Below are 17860 nucleotides of genomic sequence, written 5' to 3' on the forward strand. Positions count from 1 at the left end.
TGATACTAAAATAACAAACGTAATTTACTACATAAAAGTAATTTAGTAGAAGGCAAAAATAAAATCGATGCAGTGTTGTGAAATTATTCAAATTCACCCTAATGCTCAGTTAATTATGACATCGTAATAAAAAAATTAAGTAATATATCCATCTTGTCTGTTTAATATTTTATCCATATGCGTTGCGACATGAAAACACTGCAGAAGAGGAAGGACCCGACTAAAATACAAACTATAATCTCGCGAGGACACACTTTATCCACTAGGTGGCGAGATTAGCACGTGATTTAGAACATAACGGTTTCCGAGGAATTCCGTTACAAAATTATAGAATTAGGATTAGGAAATCATCATCTGACTATTAAATATGAAATATAAATATAGAATTATTATATTATATTGAATTAAAAAAAAAATGTATATTGAATTTTACATATAAAAAACTGAGCGTGATCTGATTAAACTTATTTTATTGCAGTATCCAAATATAATTATGGTGAGAAAATATTTAAATAAGCCTCGAAGTGATTGCTAGATTTTGTTAATAATTAAAATAAATATATTTATTTTTTTGTATAGCTTTTTGAGAGATAGGCAAGAGAAATAAACATTTTGTGAGGAAACGGAAAAGGCTTAAAATCTTTCTTTATTTTTTTTTACTTTATATTTAGTTCTCTTCAGAAGTAAATGTGCATAATCAACAACGTTTTACTCTGAGACTTAAATCTAGTTTTAAAGTTCTTCGCTAATTCTGTAAAAGCAAATAGAAAAGTGGCTTCTGGTTTGACAAATGTACTTTTATTACATACATAATACGATTTATTAAATCAAATTCCGTTGTGTATTTTTTTCCAAATAAATAAAACTGATTAGAGTTTCCTGGTGAATCTTACAAAAGAAGTTTCAGTTCACGCGAAAAAAGACATGCATGGAACGTCATCAGCCAACTGTGAGCAGCCACTCCGCTCGGCCAATCAGCGACGAGCTACGGCGCCTCCAGCGTGTCAAAAACCCTTGACGATTAAGCCGAGTCGCCGCAGACGCGTTTCTAGCGCTCGCGCTCACTCACAATGGCAAGATAGTCGCGAGAACGAGGATGCAGCCGCACTTCTTATGACAGCAGACCGTTAATTTTCCCTGACTTATCACCGATTCAGGCGCGAAGCGACGGAGATACGTTCACGAAGCCGATCGTGGCTCGCGAGGAGCAGATAGTCGGCGATTAGATAGATGGCAGTGGCTGGTGATCTACGGGGATTGGAGCGCTGCAACGTACTCAGCAGCGGCGGTAAACGGTGATCAGCGGTGACCATGCTCGGACCCAAACCCAGCCTTCTGGACGGGACTGCAGCAGCGGCTGGCGTTTAAAAAACACGAAGGCGTGAAGACTTTAAAACCCCGAGCGAACCGGAGGTGTGAGCGTACGCTGAAATGGCAGGCAGAAGCCGCAGGTCGTGGTTCAGCGTGCTGCTGGGGCTGGTGGTCGGGTTCACACTGGCGTCCAGGCTCATCCTGCCCCGGGCCACCGAGCTGAAGAAAGCGGGTCACAAGCGGCGGGCGAGCGGCGGAGGCACGGGCGGCTGCGGAGGAGGAGCGGGGATGATGATGATGAAGAAGGAGTACGGAGCGGCGCTGATGCCCGGCGCGGAGAAGCCCGCGGTGCCCCGGTCCAGCAGCTTCCTGTTCGTGGGCGTCATGACCGCGCAGAAGTACCTCAACAGCCGCGCCGTGGCAGCGTACAGGTAATTCAACGCGTCTGCGTACGAACAATCGCCATGGTAACCGTACTTACCGCCCAAATATGGCAGAGTTACGACTTAGTTACTGTGCTTTTGCCACAGATGTATCCTAGAAGTAACTTAACGATTATAATCTTGTTTTTTTTTTTTTTGACAGAGACAGTGGTTAATCATTGTAAGGATGGAGAGAAGTCAGGGCTATACTGGCGATGTTTTATTTCAGCTTTTTAGACAGCAGTATTTGTGTAAAAAAACAAATGTGTGTGTGTGTGTGTGTGTGTGTGTGTGTGTGTGCAGGCGGGGAAATATTCTTCCGTGTACGTGAAATCACCATGGAAACCGTAATTTCTGCCGAAATGTCAGTTAGTTTTTACTTCTGTTACAGAAAAGTAAAGTCTGTGAAGTCGAAGTAATAGAACCCGTTTTCGTATTTTAAAAAAAGTGGAAAGTGCTTACCACGGTAAATTATGGGAAGGATATAGAGAAGTCAGGGATAGATATTTTTTTTCAACGCGTCTGTGTACGAGAAATAACCATGGTAACCGTACTTTCCGCCCAAATGCGTCAGAGTTATGCTGTAGTTACTGTGCTGGTTGCCACAGATTTATGGTTGTAGTAGTAGTAGCGATAATATTCGTGTTTTTTGGCGTAGACTGTGGTTACCAAGGTAAATCATGGTAGGGATGGAGAAAAGTCTGTAAATTATGCTGTAGATATTTTATTTCAGCTTTTTAGACATCGCTATTTGTGTAAAAAAAAAACAAATATGTGTGTGGGCCACGGGGAAAATATTCTTCCATGTACGAGAAATCACCATGGTAACCGTAGTTTCTGCCGAAATCTCAGTTAGTTTTTACTTCTGTAAAGTAGAAATAATTGAATACGGGATCTTCTTTAAAATTAATTTTGGGAACAAAAGCCAGTTTTATTGTCGTAGTAACTTTTGGCAGAGAATGCGGGTACCACGGTAAATTATGGTAAGGATGTCGAGAAGTCAGGGATAGATATTTTATTTCAGCTTTTTTGTTAGTGTATTATTATTATTTTGTGTGTGTGTGTGTGTGGGTGAGGAAAATAGTCATAATTCAATGCGTCTGTGTACGAGAAATCACCATGGAAACTGTAATTGCTGCCGAAATTTCATAGTTAATGTGTACTTCTGTAAAGTAAAAATTATTTAATACGTAATCTTTATAAAAAATTACCACAATTTTATTGTAGTGGTAACAGTAATTGTATGGTAATTTGGTGGAGACAGTGGATACCATGGTAAATTATGGTAAGGATGGAGAGAGACCAAGGTTATGCTGAAATATTTTATTTTAGATGTTTTTTTTGCTATAATTTCTTTTGTCGGGCGTAAGGGAATTATATGTAATTAAATGCATCCATGTACAAGAAATCACAATGGTAATCATAGTTTCTGTCAATACCATTTTTTTTACTTTTTAAAGTCAAAATAATTTATAGCATCTTCACTTTGGATAAAAGCATCTGCCAAATGAATACATGTAAATTATGGTAAGGACGGAGAGAGGTTATGCTGATTCATTTTATTTCAGCTGTTTAATCAGCATAATAATTAAACAAATTCGTGTACGTAGAATCATCATGGTAACCATCATTTCCTCCGAAGTGTCATAGTTATGTAATTTTATTTCTGTAGTCGTTATAATTTCATACATGGTCTTTTCCAAACTGGAAAGAGAGAACAGGGTTATGCTGAATCGTTTTAAATCAGCTTTATTTCCTTTTGGGGTTTATAGGAACGAAGAATCACCATGATTACTGTAGTTTCTGCCAAGGTGTTACAGTTACTACATAATGTTAGTTCTGTAAAGTCATAATAAATCTTTAAGTAGTATATGAAGCCTTCACTATCTTCCTCTCGTTTTTAGTGGCACTTTTGAATAATGCCAGTTTATCATATTATTATTATTATTATTATTATGTCAAGTCACCTTTATTTGTATAGCGCTTTATACAATACTGATTGTGGAAGCCTTCACTATCTTCCTCTCGTTTTTAGTGGCACTTTTGAATAATGCCAGTTTATCATATTATTATTATTATTATTATGGGAATAGTATTTGTGTGGTACGTTGGCAGAGACTGTGGTTGGTAATTTGTATAAGGATGGAGAGGACAGAGATGTGCTGAAGCAAGCATTTATGTCATACGTTTAATCAGCAGTAATTCCTCGCCGGAGAGGTTTTTCGGGGTGAATTGCCGGGGTTGGCCTTGGTGGAAAAGCCAGAGCATCATGGGAGTATTTATGATGGCTGATTCTCTTGTTGCTGTATTTCCTACAGTTATAGTTCTGCACAGGAGCGATGTCCTCAAAGGATTGCAAAACCACATTACTTCCCCTGGTCTACAGTCTCCGTTATTTAATTGCATTGTTTGATTTGTATTTGTAAGCAAGATGCATGCATATTTCATGCAGAAAAATGAACAAGGTTGTCTTTCACACCAGATCTTGGCGGTTTCTCCGGTTTTGAGTGCTGAATGTCAGACTGACACCATGTCTCCACTGCAGAAGTGTGCGAAAGGTTAACACGGTATCTCTGGGTTCCCCTTTAGTTTGCAGAGAACAGGAAGTAGGGTTTTGTTCAAATGAGATGTTTGCAAGCAGAGTGGATATTATCTGAAGGAAAACAGTGCAGCTCTTCCACGTGCTGACATGCGGGACACTGAGTGCATTTCAGAGGTTCGTGCTCACTTGTCTGCAGTGTTAAATCATGTGCATCTCCTGAAGCTCTGCTGAATTGATTCAGCTGCTGTGAGCATCGTCCTACAGGGTCATGAGTCATGACAGTATTTGGCATTTTATCCTCGTGTTGAGTGCTGCATTTAGTTTATCGGTTTTCTTTCCAAATGTTTATAGTGAATCAACTTGGGACTTTTGTTTTTAAACCATGTGAATCATCCTAATGCTACTCTCTGCTTAATCTTTTCATCAATCTGATAATAACTTGTGGTGTTACTTCTACTCCGAAGTTTTAAAGTGCTAATTATGTCAATAGCACTTAACCTATAGGTTTTTGTTTGTTTGTTTGTTTTTAAATGATCAATGCTGATATTTACAGTCCATAATTAGGATTTTCCATATTTGTGTGGATTTCCGTATTTTCTGACCTGAAGTATGACCAAATCTCGGAGTGATGCACGGCGGCACTGTGTTCGTTTACACGTGAGCAGCTCATGATCCAGTGTTTTCAGTTTCCTGGAGCGGCTTGGTTTGCTGTTCTAAGCAATCACTGTGAGTTTGGGTTGAATTTGGGAATGTGCATTTGAAACCAACCATCTTTACAAACTTGCAATGAGAATTGTTTATAAATCTGTTCAGCAAAAGAGAACCTTTAACATCTCCCTACAGTTTCTCACCAAAATAAAAGCCCTAGTTTAATGTTTTAAAGCAAGATAGCCATAAATATTAGTATTGTAATTGTATTATTATTATAACCATTTTTTTATTTTACAATACAATAATATTATTGCAACAGTAATGTGTTTTTTCCTTAAACAGTAATATATTTTTTCCTTTAACTATTAGTTTAAATAATAATAATAACTTTTATTATTATTATTATTATTATTATTGTTGTTGTTCAGTCATATTGCTCTTGATGTATGGTGACCTTGAGTGATCTGAGGCCCTGTCCACACGAACGTGGTTATTTTTAAAACCGCATCTTTTTCTACGTGGTTTGGCTGTTCGTCCACACACAAACGCCGCACCAGGTCACTGAAACCAAACATTTTTGAAAACTCCTGCCATGGTGAAGATTTTCAAAAACTCCCGTTGCAGTGTTATTGTGTAGACAGCGAAACCGGAGTTTTTGGCTTGTGACATCAGAGCCTGCGCTGTTATCTCCGCCTACTGGAAACTTTTTCAGGCTTCTGATTGGCCAACGTGGCTTTACGGTTGAGATTATATCGTCACCTGTTGGTTTGGCATGCCCTTGACAGTGCTTCATAGCATGCGTTTGCATTTTCATGTAGACGGAGATTTTTTTTAAAACAGAAGAAGTAAAAACTTCACGGGTATTTATAAAAATACCCGTGTACGTGTGGACATGGCCTGAAAGGCACCTTAAATAAAATGTATTATTTTTATTGTTATATTCAGTGGCATAAAACGCTTTCCTACACATGCCTGATAATACATTCTAATGATGATGTGAGAATTTGTACACAAACTTGCTGAAATAAAACGCTTGTTTCACACAAAATGTCATGTACCCAAAATTACTTAATAACTAACATTTAAAAACATGGTTTTTGGCAGATTGATAAGAGGGGGTTTATTATTATTACGGTGCTCACACACACGTTTCTCCCTTTTTTTTTGCATTATGTAGGACCTGGGCCAAGACCATCCCGGGCAAGGTGGAGTTTTTCTCCAGCGAGGGTTCAGACACGACGATCCCCATCCCCATCGTGGCTCTGCAGAACGTGGACGACTCGTACCCTCCACAGAAGAAGTCCTTCATGATGCTCAAGTACATGCATGACCATTACCTGGACCAGTTCGAGTGGTTCATGCGAGCCGACGACGACGTCTACATCAAAAGTGAGAAGCTGGAGAGCTTCCTAAGGAGTCTCAACAGCAGCGAGGCCTTCTTCCTCGGTCAGACGGGCATGGGTGCCCGCGACGAACTGGGCAAGCTGGCCCTGGAGCCGGGCGAGAACTTCTGCATGGGCGGCCCTGGCGTGATCATGAGCCGCGAGGTGCTGCGCAGGATGGTGCCCCACATCCGCCAGTGCCTGCAGGAGATGTACACCACCCACGAGGACGTGGAGGTGGGCCGCTGCGTGCGCCGATTCGCCGGCGTCCAATGCGTCTGGTCCTATGAGGTAAGAACGTGCAATACACCTGGATACTCTTGTAAAATTACAGGGCCAAACCACAGCGATCAGGGTACCATTTGCATAATTATTAGTGTCCTATATTTCCTCCAGCTCAGGCTCAAGGTTTCTAATGCATATTGTTTGAAATCAGCCTCTTCATTGAACTCCCAGAGCTGCAATTTTTGAGTCTTGGAAATTATAGGTTGTAGCGAATTAGAAAAGGCCTGCGTTCTTTTCACCATCAAAACTCCCAGGCGGCTTTGATCCTTCAAAGGGTTTCGCCGATACCTGACCAGGTATTACAGAGAGAGCCGGACAATAGTGGAGTGCAGCCCGTCTCTACTGTTCAGGGATGGTGGGTCTAGATCAGCTGTTTTAGCAGAGCTCTTATAGGAAATGAAGCTTTGGACGGTGACTTTTTTGAAAGGGTGACCTCTGCCCTTGGAGAGATGAGATGAGTCATCATCTCTTCAATGGATGGAGTTCATAATCTGCTGTGACAGCCTCTTACTCCCCTTCTCTTTTTGTGAACATGAAAAGACTGAGAAATGCTTTGTAAAAAGGAGTCATTTGCATCCAGGTGAATCTCATGCACTGTCCAGAGAACATGTCCATCATATTTCACACAAAACTAAACATTTTCTCTCTCTCTTTTTTTTTTTTTGCATAACAATTACAAATTTGACATCATTTTCCAGATGATTCCAAGACCCAGTTCTTATTACCATGATGCTTTCATTTGGAATTTCTTTTGTGATTGTAGTAATTTTAGATTTTTGTTAGATTCTTAGCATTTGTCATCCATTTTTTTATTTTTATAATTTTGTAAAAAATTATAGTAAGGTCCCATTAGTTAACATTAGTAACTGCAATAACTAACAATGAGCAGTACATTTGTTCCAGCGTTTATTGATCTTTGTTAACAACTGTTTATTGTTAGTTCATGTTAGCTCAGGTCCTTTAAATGATATTAACAGACAAACATTTGATTTTAATAATGTCTCAGTAAATGTTGTTAATATTAACTAAGATTAATAAATGTTTTCATTGTTAGTTCATGTTAACTAATGCAGTTAAATAATGTTAACAAATACAACCTCTTTATAAAATGTTACTTATTGCAGTAAAATTACATCTGTATTTGTTCTTACATTACTAAAGTGCATTATAAAATATAGTAATATAAATTATATTTATGAAAATTAAGAACATTTGCTACCATCAGTTCTCATTACTCCAAAAATCATTCAATCTTATTACTGTAATGTGAAAATATATATAGCTGATTTGAATTAAATCAAGTCTTTATATTACAGTAATTTAGGTCTAATCGAGTAAAAACTACTGTTTTGCAGTATTGAAAATGTATCGAGAATGACTGTTGCAAGTAAAAAGATCTGGATGCATTGTGGTTATGAGCCTAATTTGCTTCTTTTTCATGAAAATCATTTTTACAATGCAAAATGTCATCATGGGCCTAAAATACAAATAGTCTTTATCATGCTGAAATATGATTTTAATTTTAGAGTGAAATGTGACCCGGGCATGTTGCTCCATCTACATCTCCAGGTGTTTACTATGGAAAAGGGAAAGGAAACTGATATTTAGTGCGGCTCTTTTATGTTTTACATGGATTTCCTTCTTTTTCTTTCAAATAGACTTTGGATTCAGTCAGACGACGTGATGCGGCTCTTTCCCATTTTCGGCTAGTTTTGAGTAAAGCGCTTTGCATTTTTCTCCAACATCTCGAATAAGTCTTTGCGTATCGTTTAGTCTACCAAGACCATCCGTCAAGGCGAGATTACCTTTTTTCCATCTGCTCCCGATGAAGGAGCCACATGCGCAATCTGTCACCGTAAACGTGACATTGCTTTTCACAAATTTGCAAAATGGAAAAATGAAAGGGTTGGAAAGTTATCAGAGGTACTCCATGAGTCTTTTTCGGCTTGTGGAATGGGGCGGAATTGGAACCTCAGAGTCTCCCCCGTGACTGGGGCCGCTGGGATTTTAATGTACTTTAATTACAGCCGTGCAGGATTAGTTAGAGACGGCACAGCTGGGCAACCTGCTATTAATGTCGGAGCGTTCGGCCCTCTGGTTCTTTATGGATCTACTGCACTGCAAGTCTCAATGGGCCCCGCGAGTAAAGTGACCTCAAAGACCTCACAGCTCAAAATGGCAGCCTGTTACTCCCTTAAATACTGATATTAAGCGTCTTTGTCTGTTTAGAGCTTCTCAGATGTGTATCTGTCTGTGCTGCCGCTCAACTTCTGTTTGTTTATAGCCAGAGCGCAAACAGTCTCATCTGAGCTCTGCTTTGGGCTGGCAGCTACTTGAGATGAGTCCTGTGCGCAATTTAAGTGGCTGTAACGAAACGGACACGTTTTCTCTGAATGCACGTTTAGTTCTAATTTGACTGTACAGTTACACATGATTCCTCGATTGAACACGGGACTCGAGCTGTATCCAGAGGCCAGAATATCACAGTGACGTGTGGGTGTTTTGCACGGACAGACAGTCTTTTATCTAATCTTTTACACTTCAGCAGACTGATATCAAACCTTGGCAGTGCTCAGCCCTGGAGCTTGTCACCTGTGTCATATTAAAGCTGTCGATCTGGGATGCGTCCCGCAGCTGCTCCGGTGTCTCTCACATGCTGACCTTGTCCTGCCCTCATCGCTGCCTTGTGCCTTCCACATTTTAGTTTCTAAACATAACCGTTCTGTCTTTGCCACTCCTGCTGAAGTGTGCATTTGATGGGCAGTGCCTCTGGCTGGTAGTGACTGATATATAAAATGACTGATTTGGTGATATACATACTAGGTTTGGGTATTGTTTGAATTTGATTAATTCCAATTCCGGAATTGATGGTTTAAAAAATGTCAGACATTTAGATATCAAACATCTTTATTCTGTCTCTTTTTGCAAAACTTTTAATTGCTGCTGAATACCATGAACAAAAATCAGCCGGCTACATAAAACTGGACTCGATTAAAAGCTGTTTGTGTGCAAAATAGAGCTGCACGATTCTGGATAAATTGAGATTTTTTTTTTTTTTAATGGAGGTTGTTCTCTCACAATTCTGAAGAAAAAAATATAAGACAACTAAACAAAATCTCATGGAATTTATGAATGGAACGATTCAATGACTCACTCAAGATTTACTTGTTTCATTACTGGATGAATCAGTGTTTTTGAATGAATCTTTTGAATGAATGAATCAAAGACAAATACATTTTTAACAGCCCCTTTTTGCCACCTAAATAAAAGATGCGCAAACAGGAATTGATAGGCGGAATTTACATTTAAATTTTACAACAAGTATCCGATTCCTGACCTTAAGAATCCGATTCTGGAGTTGGAATTGATTTTCGACTCCCAACCCTAGATATACACTACTCTTCCAAATTTTGGGATCCATAAGATTTTTAATGTGTTTGAAAAGAAGATTTTTAGACTTGCCAAGGCTCCATTTTATTTGTTAAAAAATACAATAAATTATTATTATTATTATATTTTTTATAATAAATATTTGATCATTAATTAGTATTATTGTTTTTATTATTAATTATATTATTATTATTATTTATTATTTAAGACACATTTTGTCTCTTTAACAATATACAAGTGTTAAATTTTAACATTAATTCTGAAAATAAATATTTAAAATATTATTAGTAATAATAATATTTATATTTTCATTTAAAAATGATAAAATTATAAAGTGGAATTAGAACATTTAAAAATATGAATTATACATGTTGTAAATAAAATGTATATAATAGTAATAAGAATGAAGTTATATTGAGCATTTATAATAATATTCACTCATTCTAATATGCTGATTGGAATGAATGAAGAAACATTTCTTCTTCTTATCAGTGTTAAATACAGTTGTGCTGTGGTTTGTGGAAACCCTGATACAGTGTCTTTTCTTTGATCAGAAGTTTCTTTGATAAAGTTTTAAGAGCTGCATTTCTTTTAAATCTACTGGATGAATCAGTGTTTTTGAATGAATCTTTTGAATGAATGAATCAAAGACAAATACATTTTTAACAGCCCCTTTTTGCCACCTAAATAAAAGATGCGCAAACAGGAATTGATAGGCGGAATTTACATTTAAATTTTACAACAAGTATCCGATTCCTGACCTTAAGAATCCGATTCTGGAGTTGGAATTGATTTTCGACTCCCAACCCTAGATATACACTACTCTTCCAAATTTTGGGATCCATAAGATTTTTAATGTGTTTGAAAAGAAGATTTTTAGACTTGCCAAGGCTCCATTTTATTTGTTAAAAAATACAATAAATTATTATTATTATTATATTTTTTATAATAAATATTTGATCATTAATTAGTATTATTGTTTTTATTATTAATTATATTATTATTATTATTTATTATTTAAGACACATTTTGTCTCTTTAACAATATACAAGTGTTAAATTTTAACATTAATTCTGAAAATAAATATTTAAAATATTATTAGTAATAATAATATTTATATTTTCATTTAAAAATGATAAAATTATAAAGTGGAATTAGAACATTTAAAAATATGAATTATACATGTTGTAAATAAAATGTATATAATAGTAATAAGAATGAAGTTATATTGAGCATTTATAATAATATTCACTCATTCTAATATGCTGATTGGAATGAATGAAGAAACATTTCTTCTTCTTATCAGTGTTAAATACAGTTGTGCTGTGGTTTGTGGAAACCCTGATACAGTGTCTTTTCTTTGATCAGAAGTTTCTTTGATAAAGTTTTAAGAGCTGCATTTCTTTTAAATCTTTTGTAACATTATAAATGTGTTTACTGTCAGTTTTGACCCAACTGTAGTGTAATTTCTCATATCGTCCATCCTTAGCTCATGCTGTTGTGAATGCATATTAAAGTTTGCATCTTTGTGCTTTTTAGTAAAACCTAGAAAGTTGTTGTGTAACACTCTCAGGGAAAGTCCTTAAAAATCCCTTTTCTGAAGTGTGTTATTGAGTGTAGTAGACACACTGAATGCAGAAGTGAAGGCGTCTTGTTCAGCACAGCAGTTTGGCTAATCTTTACACCAATTATATTGTCACAGATGTTCTGTCTAAATGACGTGTGGGACTTCAACTCGCAAATTACAACCGAAAGAAGAGCTGTCTTAGTTATTCCAAACAAATGTGCCAATTAGGAATGTTGTAAAGTGGTAGTTTGTTCCATTGAAAATAGCGAACAGCCCTCGAGCAAGAACAATGCAAGATGCTCCTCGCTTGTTGTGTTGTATGCGTTTTGTCTCCAGTCATGTGACTGAGTGATCGCTCACATTCTGATTGATATTGACAAGCCATTATTTAGTTGTCAGCTCATCTGTTTGCTCAGAAAACAGCCGTAAATGGCAACACAAAGAATGGAAGCTGAAAGCCAATATTAGGCTCCACATTTTTTCCATCTGCGCCCCTAGATTTATGACTCTATTGTCACTAAACTGTCAGTGCATTTATTTGGTCAGGTCGTTGTCTTGCTAGAATAGATAGACCCTCTCAGAATCGTGCACAGTAAGGCCAGGGACGTTTTTGTTGATCAAGTAAATTACAAAAAAGAAATTAATACTTTTATTCAGCAATCTCAAAGAATCCATCTTTGCATTAAAAAGATATCACATTTTTCACAAAAGTCAGAAAAGCACAACTGTTTTCAACATTGATAATCAGAAATGTTTCTTGAGCAGCAAATCAGCATATTAGAATGATTTCTGAAAGATCATGTGACACTGAAGACTGGAGTAATGATGCTGAAAATTCAGCTTTGCATCTCAGAAATAAATTACATTTTACAATATATTAAAACAGAAACCAGCTATTTAAAGTTGTAATAATATATCATAATATTACTGTTTTTACCATATTTTTGATCAAAGAAATGCAGCCTTGGTGAGCAGAAGAGACCTGGGTGTGTTTTGATTTGTCTTTTCTCCTTCACACAGAGTGCGTAATGGATGCGTCTCGTCTGGCCTGCAGCCAGGCCCTCGAGTCATTTTGACATCTATCCTCATGCTGGCGTCGTGCCGTGACTATATCTGCTTCCGGGTCCCATGTAATGATGATTGCATCTGTCTGTGAGTTTTCAATTGCGGGCGCTCTCACGCATGATTCAGCTCCCTGTGCTAATTCAGCAGAAGTGAAACTTGCCTTTTCAAGCACGTATTTCCACGCATCTGTTGTGTCAGTGACAGTGTGACCACAGATCTGTATCATAAAGGTTATAGACTTTCACTGAGTTGCTATTTGGCCATTGAATTTGAGTTGCTGTTGGTTAATGTTATTCAATATGATTTTGATCAGCATTTTGCTTAAATATGGAAAACTTTTGGAGCGTTGAATTGTTTTGGAACAATTAATTGTTCACAATAAGACCTTTTAGAAAATAAGTAGGGTTGGTTTTGTTTTCATTTTGGCTTTTGTTTGTTTGAAATGATGGTTCATGTGATTGGGGAAAAATGCTTTTTAAGACAATTTAGGCTATGGCAGATACTCAAAATATTTAGTTGTGTTTTAATTAAACAGTGTCATATGGCTGAAGTATCTTGATGTTGTTTTAGTTTTCTCTGCTACTTAAACCGCTTCATGATTCAGACCTCCGTTCTCTCACCTTCTCTATGTGTCACATAGTGTGTCAATAAGGCTTTGGTTTCTTTTTCTGCCCCGATATCCACAGGAAGTCAGCCTCCCACATGCATATTCTGTTCTTCGAGCTCTAACAAACAAATGCCTGTAATCGCGTGACTCGCGTCTATTTCTTGCCACTCGGCGAAACCCGGAATTATACTGCCATGCAGTCCTGTATTTTGTGGCCATTTTCATGGAATCTTTTTTGGAGATCTATGCGAGATGGGTCATTATTGCGCTCGGTTATAGTATTTTGAGGATTGGAGGCGGTGTGCAGATATGTGAAGCTTTTGATTGGGGAAAAATGCTTTTTAAGATAATTTAGGCTATGGCAGATACTCAAAATATTTAGTTGTGTTTTAAACAGTGTCATATGGCTGAAGTATCTTGATGTTGTTTTAGTTTTCTCTGCTACTTAAACCGCTTCATGATTCAGACCTCCGTTCTCTCACCTTCTCTATGTGTCACATAGTGTGTCAATAAGACTTTGGTTTCTTTTTCTGCTCCGACATCCACAGGAAGTCAGCCTCCCACATGCATATTCTGTTCTTCGAGCTCTAACAAACAAATGCCTGTAATCGCGTGACTCGCGTCTATTTCTTGCCACTCGGCGAAACCCGGAATTATACTGCCATGCAGTCCTGTATTTTGTGGCCATTTTCATGGAATCTTTTTTGGAGATCTATGCGAGATGGGTCATTATTGCGCTCGGTTATAGTATTTTGAGGATTGGAGGCGGTGTGCAGATATGTGAAGCTTTTCTCAAAAGCTCAAATAGTTTGTGCCGGAACTTCACCCGCAATGTTTGTCCACCATAAAAAAAAATTTTGGGGGGTTTTTGTGCATTTCCATGCATCGCTGTGGCATTATAACAATGGATGGAATTTTGTTTTCCATTATATTTTATCTGTTTTAAAATATAATTGCCGGTAGATGGCATATAATACGTCATAGACGCGCTCCCAAAATATTCTGTTCACTTCTAAAGAAAGTGGTATTTTAATGGATTAGACTCTCCTAGAATGCTCTGCAATACTCTTGGCAAAAACAAAGTGATATTTTAATTCAGCAAGGATGCATTAAATTGATCAAAAGTGAGACATTTATGTTACAAAAGATTGTTTTGAACTTTCCATTCATCAAAGAACCCTGAAAAAATATATCATGGTTTCTGTTTTGAACATTGATAATAATCAGAAATGTTTCTTGAGCAGCAAATCAGCATATTAGAATGATTTCTGAAGGATCATGTGACACTGAAGACTGGAGGAATGATTCTGAAAATTCAGCTTTGATCACAGAAATAAATTACATTTTAAAATATATTACAATACAAAACAGTTATTTGAAACTGCAATAATATTTCACAATTTTACTGTTTTTACTGTATTTTTCATTAAATGGTGAGCAGAAGAGACTTCTTCCAAATACATTACTGTAAATCGTACCGACTACAAACTTTTGAATCGTAGTGTTTACTAGTCTTTATTTTACACTGAGTCCTAAATGAATTCGAAATGATCTGTTTTACCCAACATTTATGTGTGCTATGTATTGCAGTTTATGCATGTATTGAAATCCATGTGAAGTTGCTCCAAATTGGCCACTTATTTCAGTTTAGATGGCAGTAGAAAGCTAGATATAGTTTGAAACGCTTGATTGTTCATGTTTGGGTTAAAGCCCAGTTGACCTCGATAGCTCTCAAGTACTCAATCATATTACACATTCCCAATGATTTGATGCTCTGAGCTTGATTCGATTTAAGATACAATATTAGCTCTTCATAGCATAGTTTCTTCTTTAGCTCTGTTAGAGCATCCCATGGCTTCACCATTGGTCTTTGTTCCAAGTCGTGACCTTTATTACTTACTCTATAATTAGGTTTTACAAGTTCTGATGCTATCTTTCCCCAGACATGGCTTCACGCCGTCTCCAGCTTTCTTTGCACGTTTTTAATTTGTCTGTTTAACGAGGAGCAACTGAACGTGACGTGTAGATCTTCACGTCCAGAATTTAAAGATTGAGGTGTCTCTGTCTCTCTGGCTCACAACTTATTCGAGTTCTTCGCAGCAGACTGCCGTGTATGTGGCAAACCTCGTGTATTTTCAGACATCCTGTGGCCGCTGGACTCCTGTATGTGTTATTCTGTTGCTCCTCGGCGCTCCCGAGCAGGATGCTAAAATTATAGCTGCAATGAGCAAATAAATGTTTACTAGCTTCATTTAAAAATACATACAAACAGAGGCTAAAGGGTTTTGCTGGAGCATGAAAGCCAGCGAGCTTGAAATGCTCCGTCTGTGGAGTAACAGCTGTAAATATCTCTCCAGTTGTTTGCGTACAGATACTTTTGCACAAGTCATTGGCGATTATGTAGCGTGCTTTATCAGTTGTATTACTTACTGATTCAAGCTTATTCATAAACACAAAGAGCTTCCAAGTCTGTGTTGGCCTTTGAGTGGACAAACTCCACATTGTTTTGCGATACTTTGGTCTACTGAGTCATATTGCGCTCATAGCTTTAAAGACTTCACTTTGTTTGTATTTTTGTCTTCAATTTCAGTTTAGTTGTTTTAGTTCTTATTTAGATTTAGTTTTCATCTATCAAAACATTAGTCAGCCCCTTCCTAATTGATTATTTTTGACAGTGCAAAAAAAATAAATAAATAAACTTTTTCGTTTTTTTTATTTATTAATTAATGTTTTTGTGAAAAAAAAGAAAGAAATAAAGTGTCTGGCTCTGCTGGACACTTTCCAGACATTGTGAGCGATGCAGGCCATGTCTTCCCATCCGTGGGATTATTATCATCATTCAGTTCTTTATCATTTCATTGCGAAACTGAATGAAAGGGATTTTTCCACAAGCTCAGCAGCTTTCCACTTTCACCGTGTCTCTGTTCTTTATAGATCCATTAGTCATTGCAAATGTTACTCTCTCATGTTGTTATCTTTCCAACACACATTTTTCCTTTATAAAGGCTTTTGTCGATTACAATAATTCCTTGGAAGTAGATTGATGGATCAATTTAAAATTTCCCCTTCCTAATTGATTATTTTTGACAGTGCAAAAAAAATAAAAAAATAAAAAAACTTTTTCGTTTTTTTTATTTATTAATGAATGTTTTTGTGAAAAAAAAGAAAGAAATAAAGTGTCTGGCTCTGCTGGACACTTTCCAGACATTGTGAGCGATGCAGGCCATGTCTTCCCATCCGTGGGATTATTATCATCATTCAGTTCTTTATCATTTCATTGCGAAACTGAATGAAAGGGATTTTTCCACAAGCTCAGCAGCTTTCCACTTTCACCGTGTCTCTGTTCTTTATAGATCCATTAGTCATTGCAAATGTTACTCTCTCATGTTGTTATCTTTCCAACACACATTTTTCCTTTATAAAGGCTTTTGTCGATTACAATAATTCCTTGGAAGTAGATTGATGGATCAATTTAAAATTTCCCTTTTCCCTTCTTAATACACTTTGCAAAGAATGTCATGTTTGTCTTATCTTTCATCAAAAAATAACTTGATCTGCTTTTGAAATGGCTTTACTTAAATGACTATTGTAAAAACTGTAATGTTGTGGAATATTATTGCAATTTAAAATAACAGTTTTCTTTGAATATATTTCAAAATTTAATTTATTCCTGTGATGCAAAACTGAATTTTCAGCATCATTACTCCAGTCTTCAGTGTCACATGATCCTTCAGAAATCATTCTAATATGCTGATTACCTATTATTATTATTATTATTATTATTAGTATTATTATTATTATTATCAATGCTGGAAACAGTGAATATTTTTGTGGAAACTGTGGTACTATTTTAATGATTCTTTGATTAATAGAAAGTTCAAAAGAACAGCATTTATGAGAAATATAAATATTTAGTAACATTTATAAATATCTTTACTGTCACTTTTGATCAATTTGTTGCATCCTTGGCTTGCTGAATAAAAGTATTAATTTCTTTAGAAAAACATTTCAATGGTAGTGTAGCAATTCAAAGATGGCTATATTTGCTAAAATTATGTATTATATCTATTAACAAAAGTAGATTTTGCTTTGACCTTTAAGATGTTATCTTTTGTAATAGGTTTGCATCAAACTCTGTCTGTTGGAGTAAAGCAGGTTTTGTATGCAGCACTAAGTGCACGGATGGCTCTGCGTGGCTTGAGTGGAGCTCTTGTGGTTTTGGCGTCGTTTCCATGCCAACAGGCACACATGCCAAAGCACAGCTAATGCGAATGAAAGCCAGCAGCATCTGTTTCCTACAGGTCTGACACTGAGAGATGCTGACTCGCACCCGCACTATCTTTATAAGTGCGTCTCTATGTCTCTCGCTCTTTTACCCTCCGTGTTTTCATCGAGAAACCCTCGAACAAGAGCGTCTTTGTGGAACTGCCTCCTATCTATTTTTACCTCACCAATGTACTTCGCTTTCAACCGCTGCTCTTATTCAATTAATTTGAGGGTTTTAAAGTCGGTGTGTTTTTTGTTCTTCAGCTGTTTCTCGTGTGATCTTTGAGGGTAAAGTCATCAGGTGATGCAGTAAATGCGCTGCTGTAAAAAATGGCTCTTGTTTGCAAAGGGCAGTTTTTGCACCTGAGGCTG

General features: G+C 36.9%; 1 protein-coding gene across 1 annotated transcript in view; it reads left to right on the plus strand.

Annotated features, from left to right (window-relative positions):
• The first annotated feature begins 1044 nt into the window (after positions 1 to 1044).
• LOC107691970 (chondroitin sulfate synthase 1-like) overlaps positions 1045 to 17860 on the plus strand; it is an 84082-nt gene continuing 67266 nt past the window's right edge. Inside the window, exons 1-2 of the mRNA XM_016490843.1 lie at positions 1045 to 1742; positions 6104 to 6599. Of these exons, the coding sequence (XP_016346329.1) occupies positions 1432 to 1742; positions 6104 to 6599 (807 nt within the window). The 5' untranslated portion in view covers positions 1045 to 1431. The remainder of the gene's footprint in view (positions 1743 to 6103; positions 6600 to 17860) is intronic.

The sequence above is a fragment of the Sinocyclocheilus anshuiensis genome, unplaced genomic scaffold (genome assembly GCF_001515605.1).
Source record: "Sinocyclocheilus anshuiensis isolate Anshui unplaced genomic scaffold, SAMN03320099.WGS_v1.1 scaffold426, whole genome shotgun sequence".
NCBI lineage: Eukaryota > Metazoa > Chordata > Actinopteri > Cypriniformes > Cyprinidae > Sinocyclocheilus > Sinocyclocheilus anshuiensis.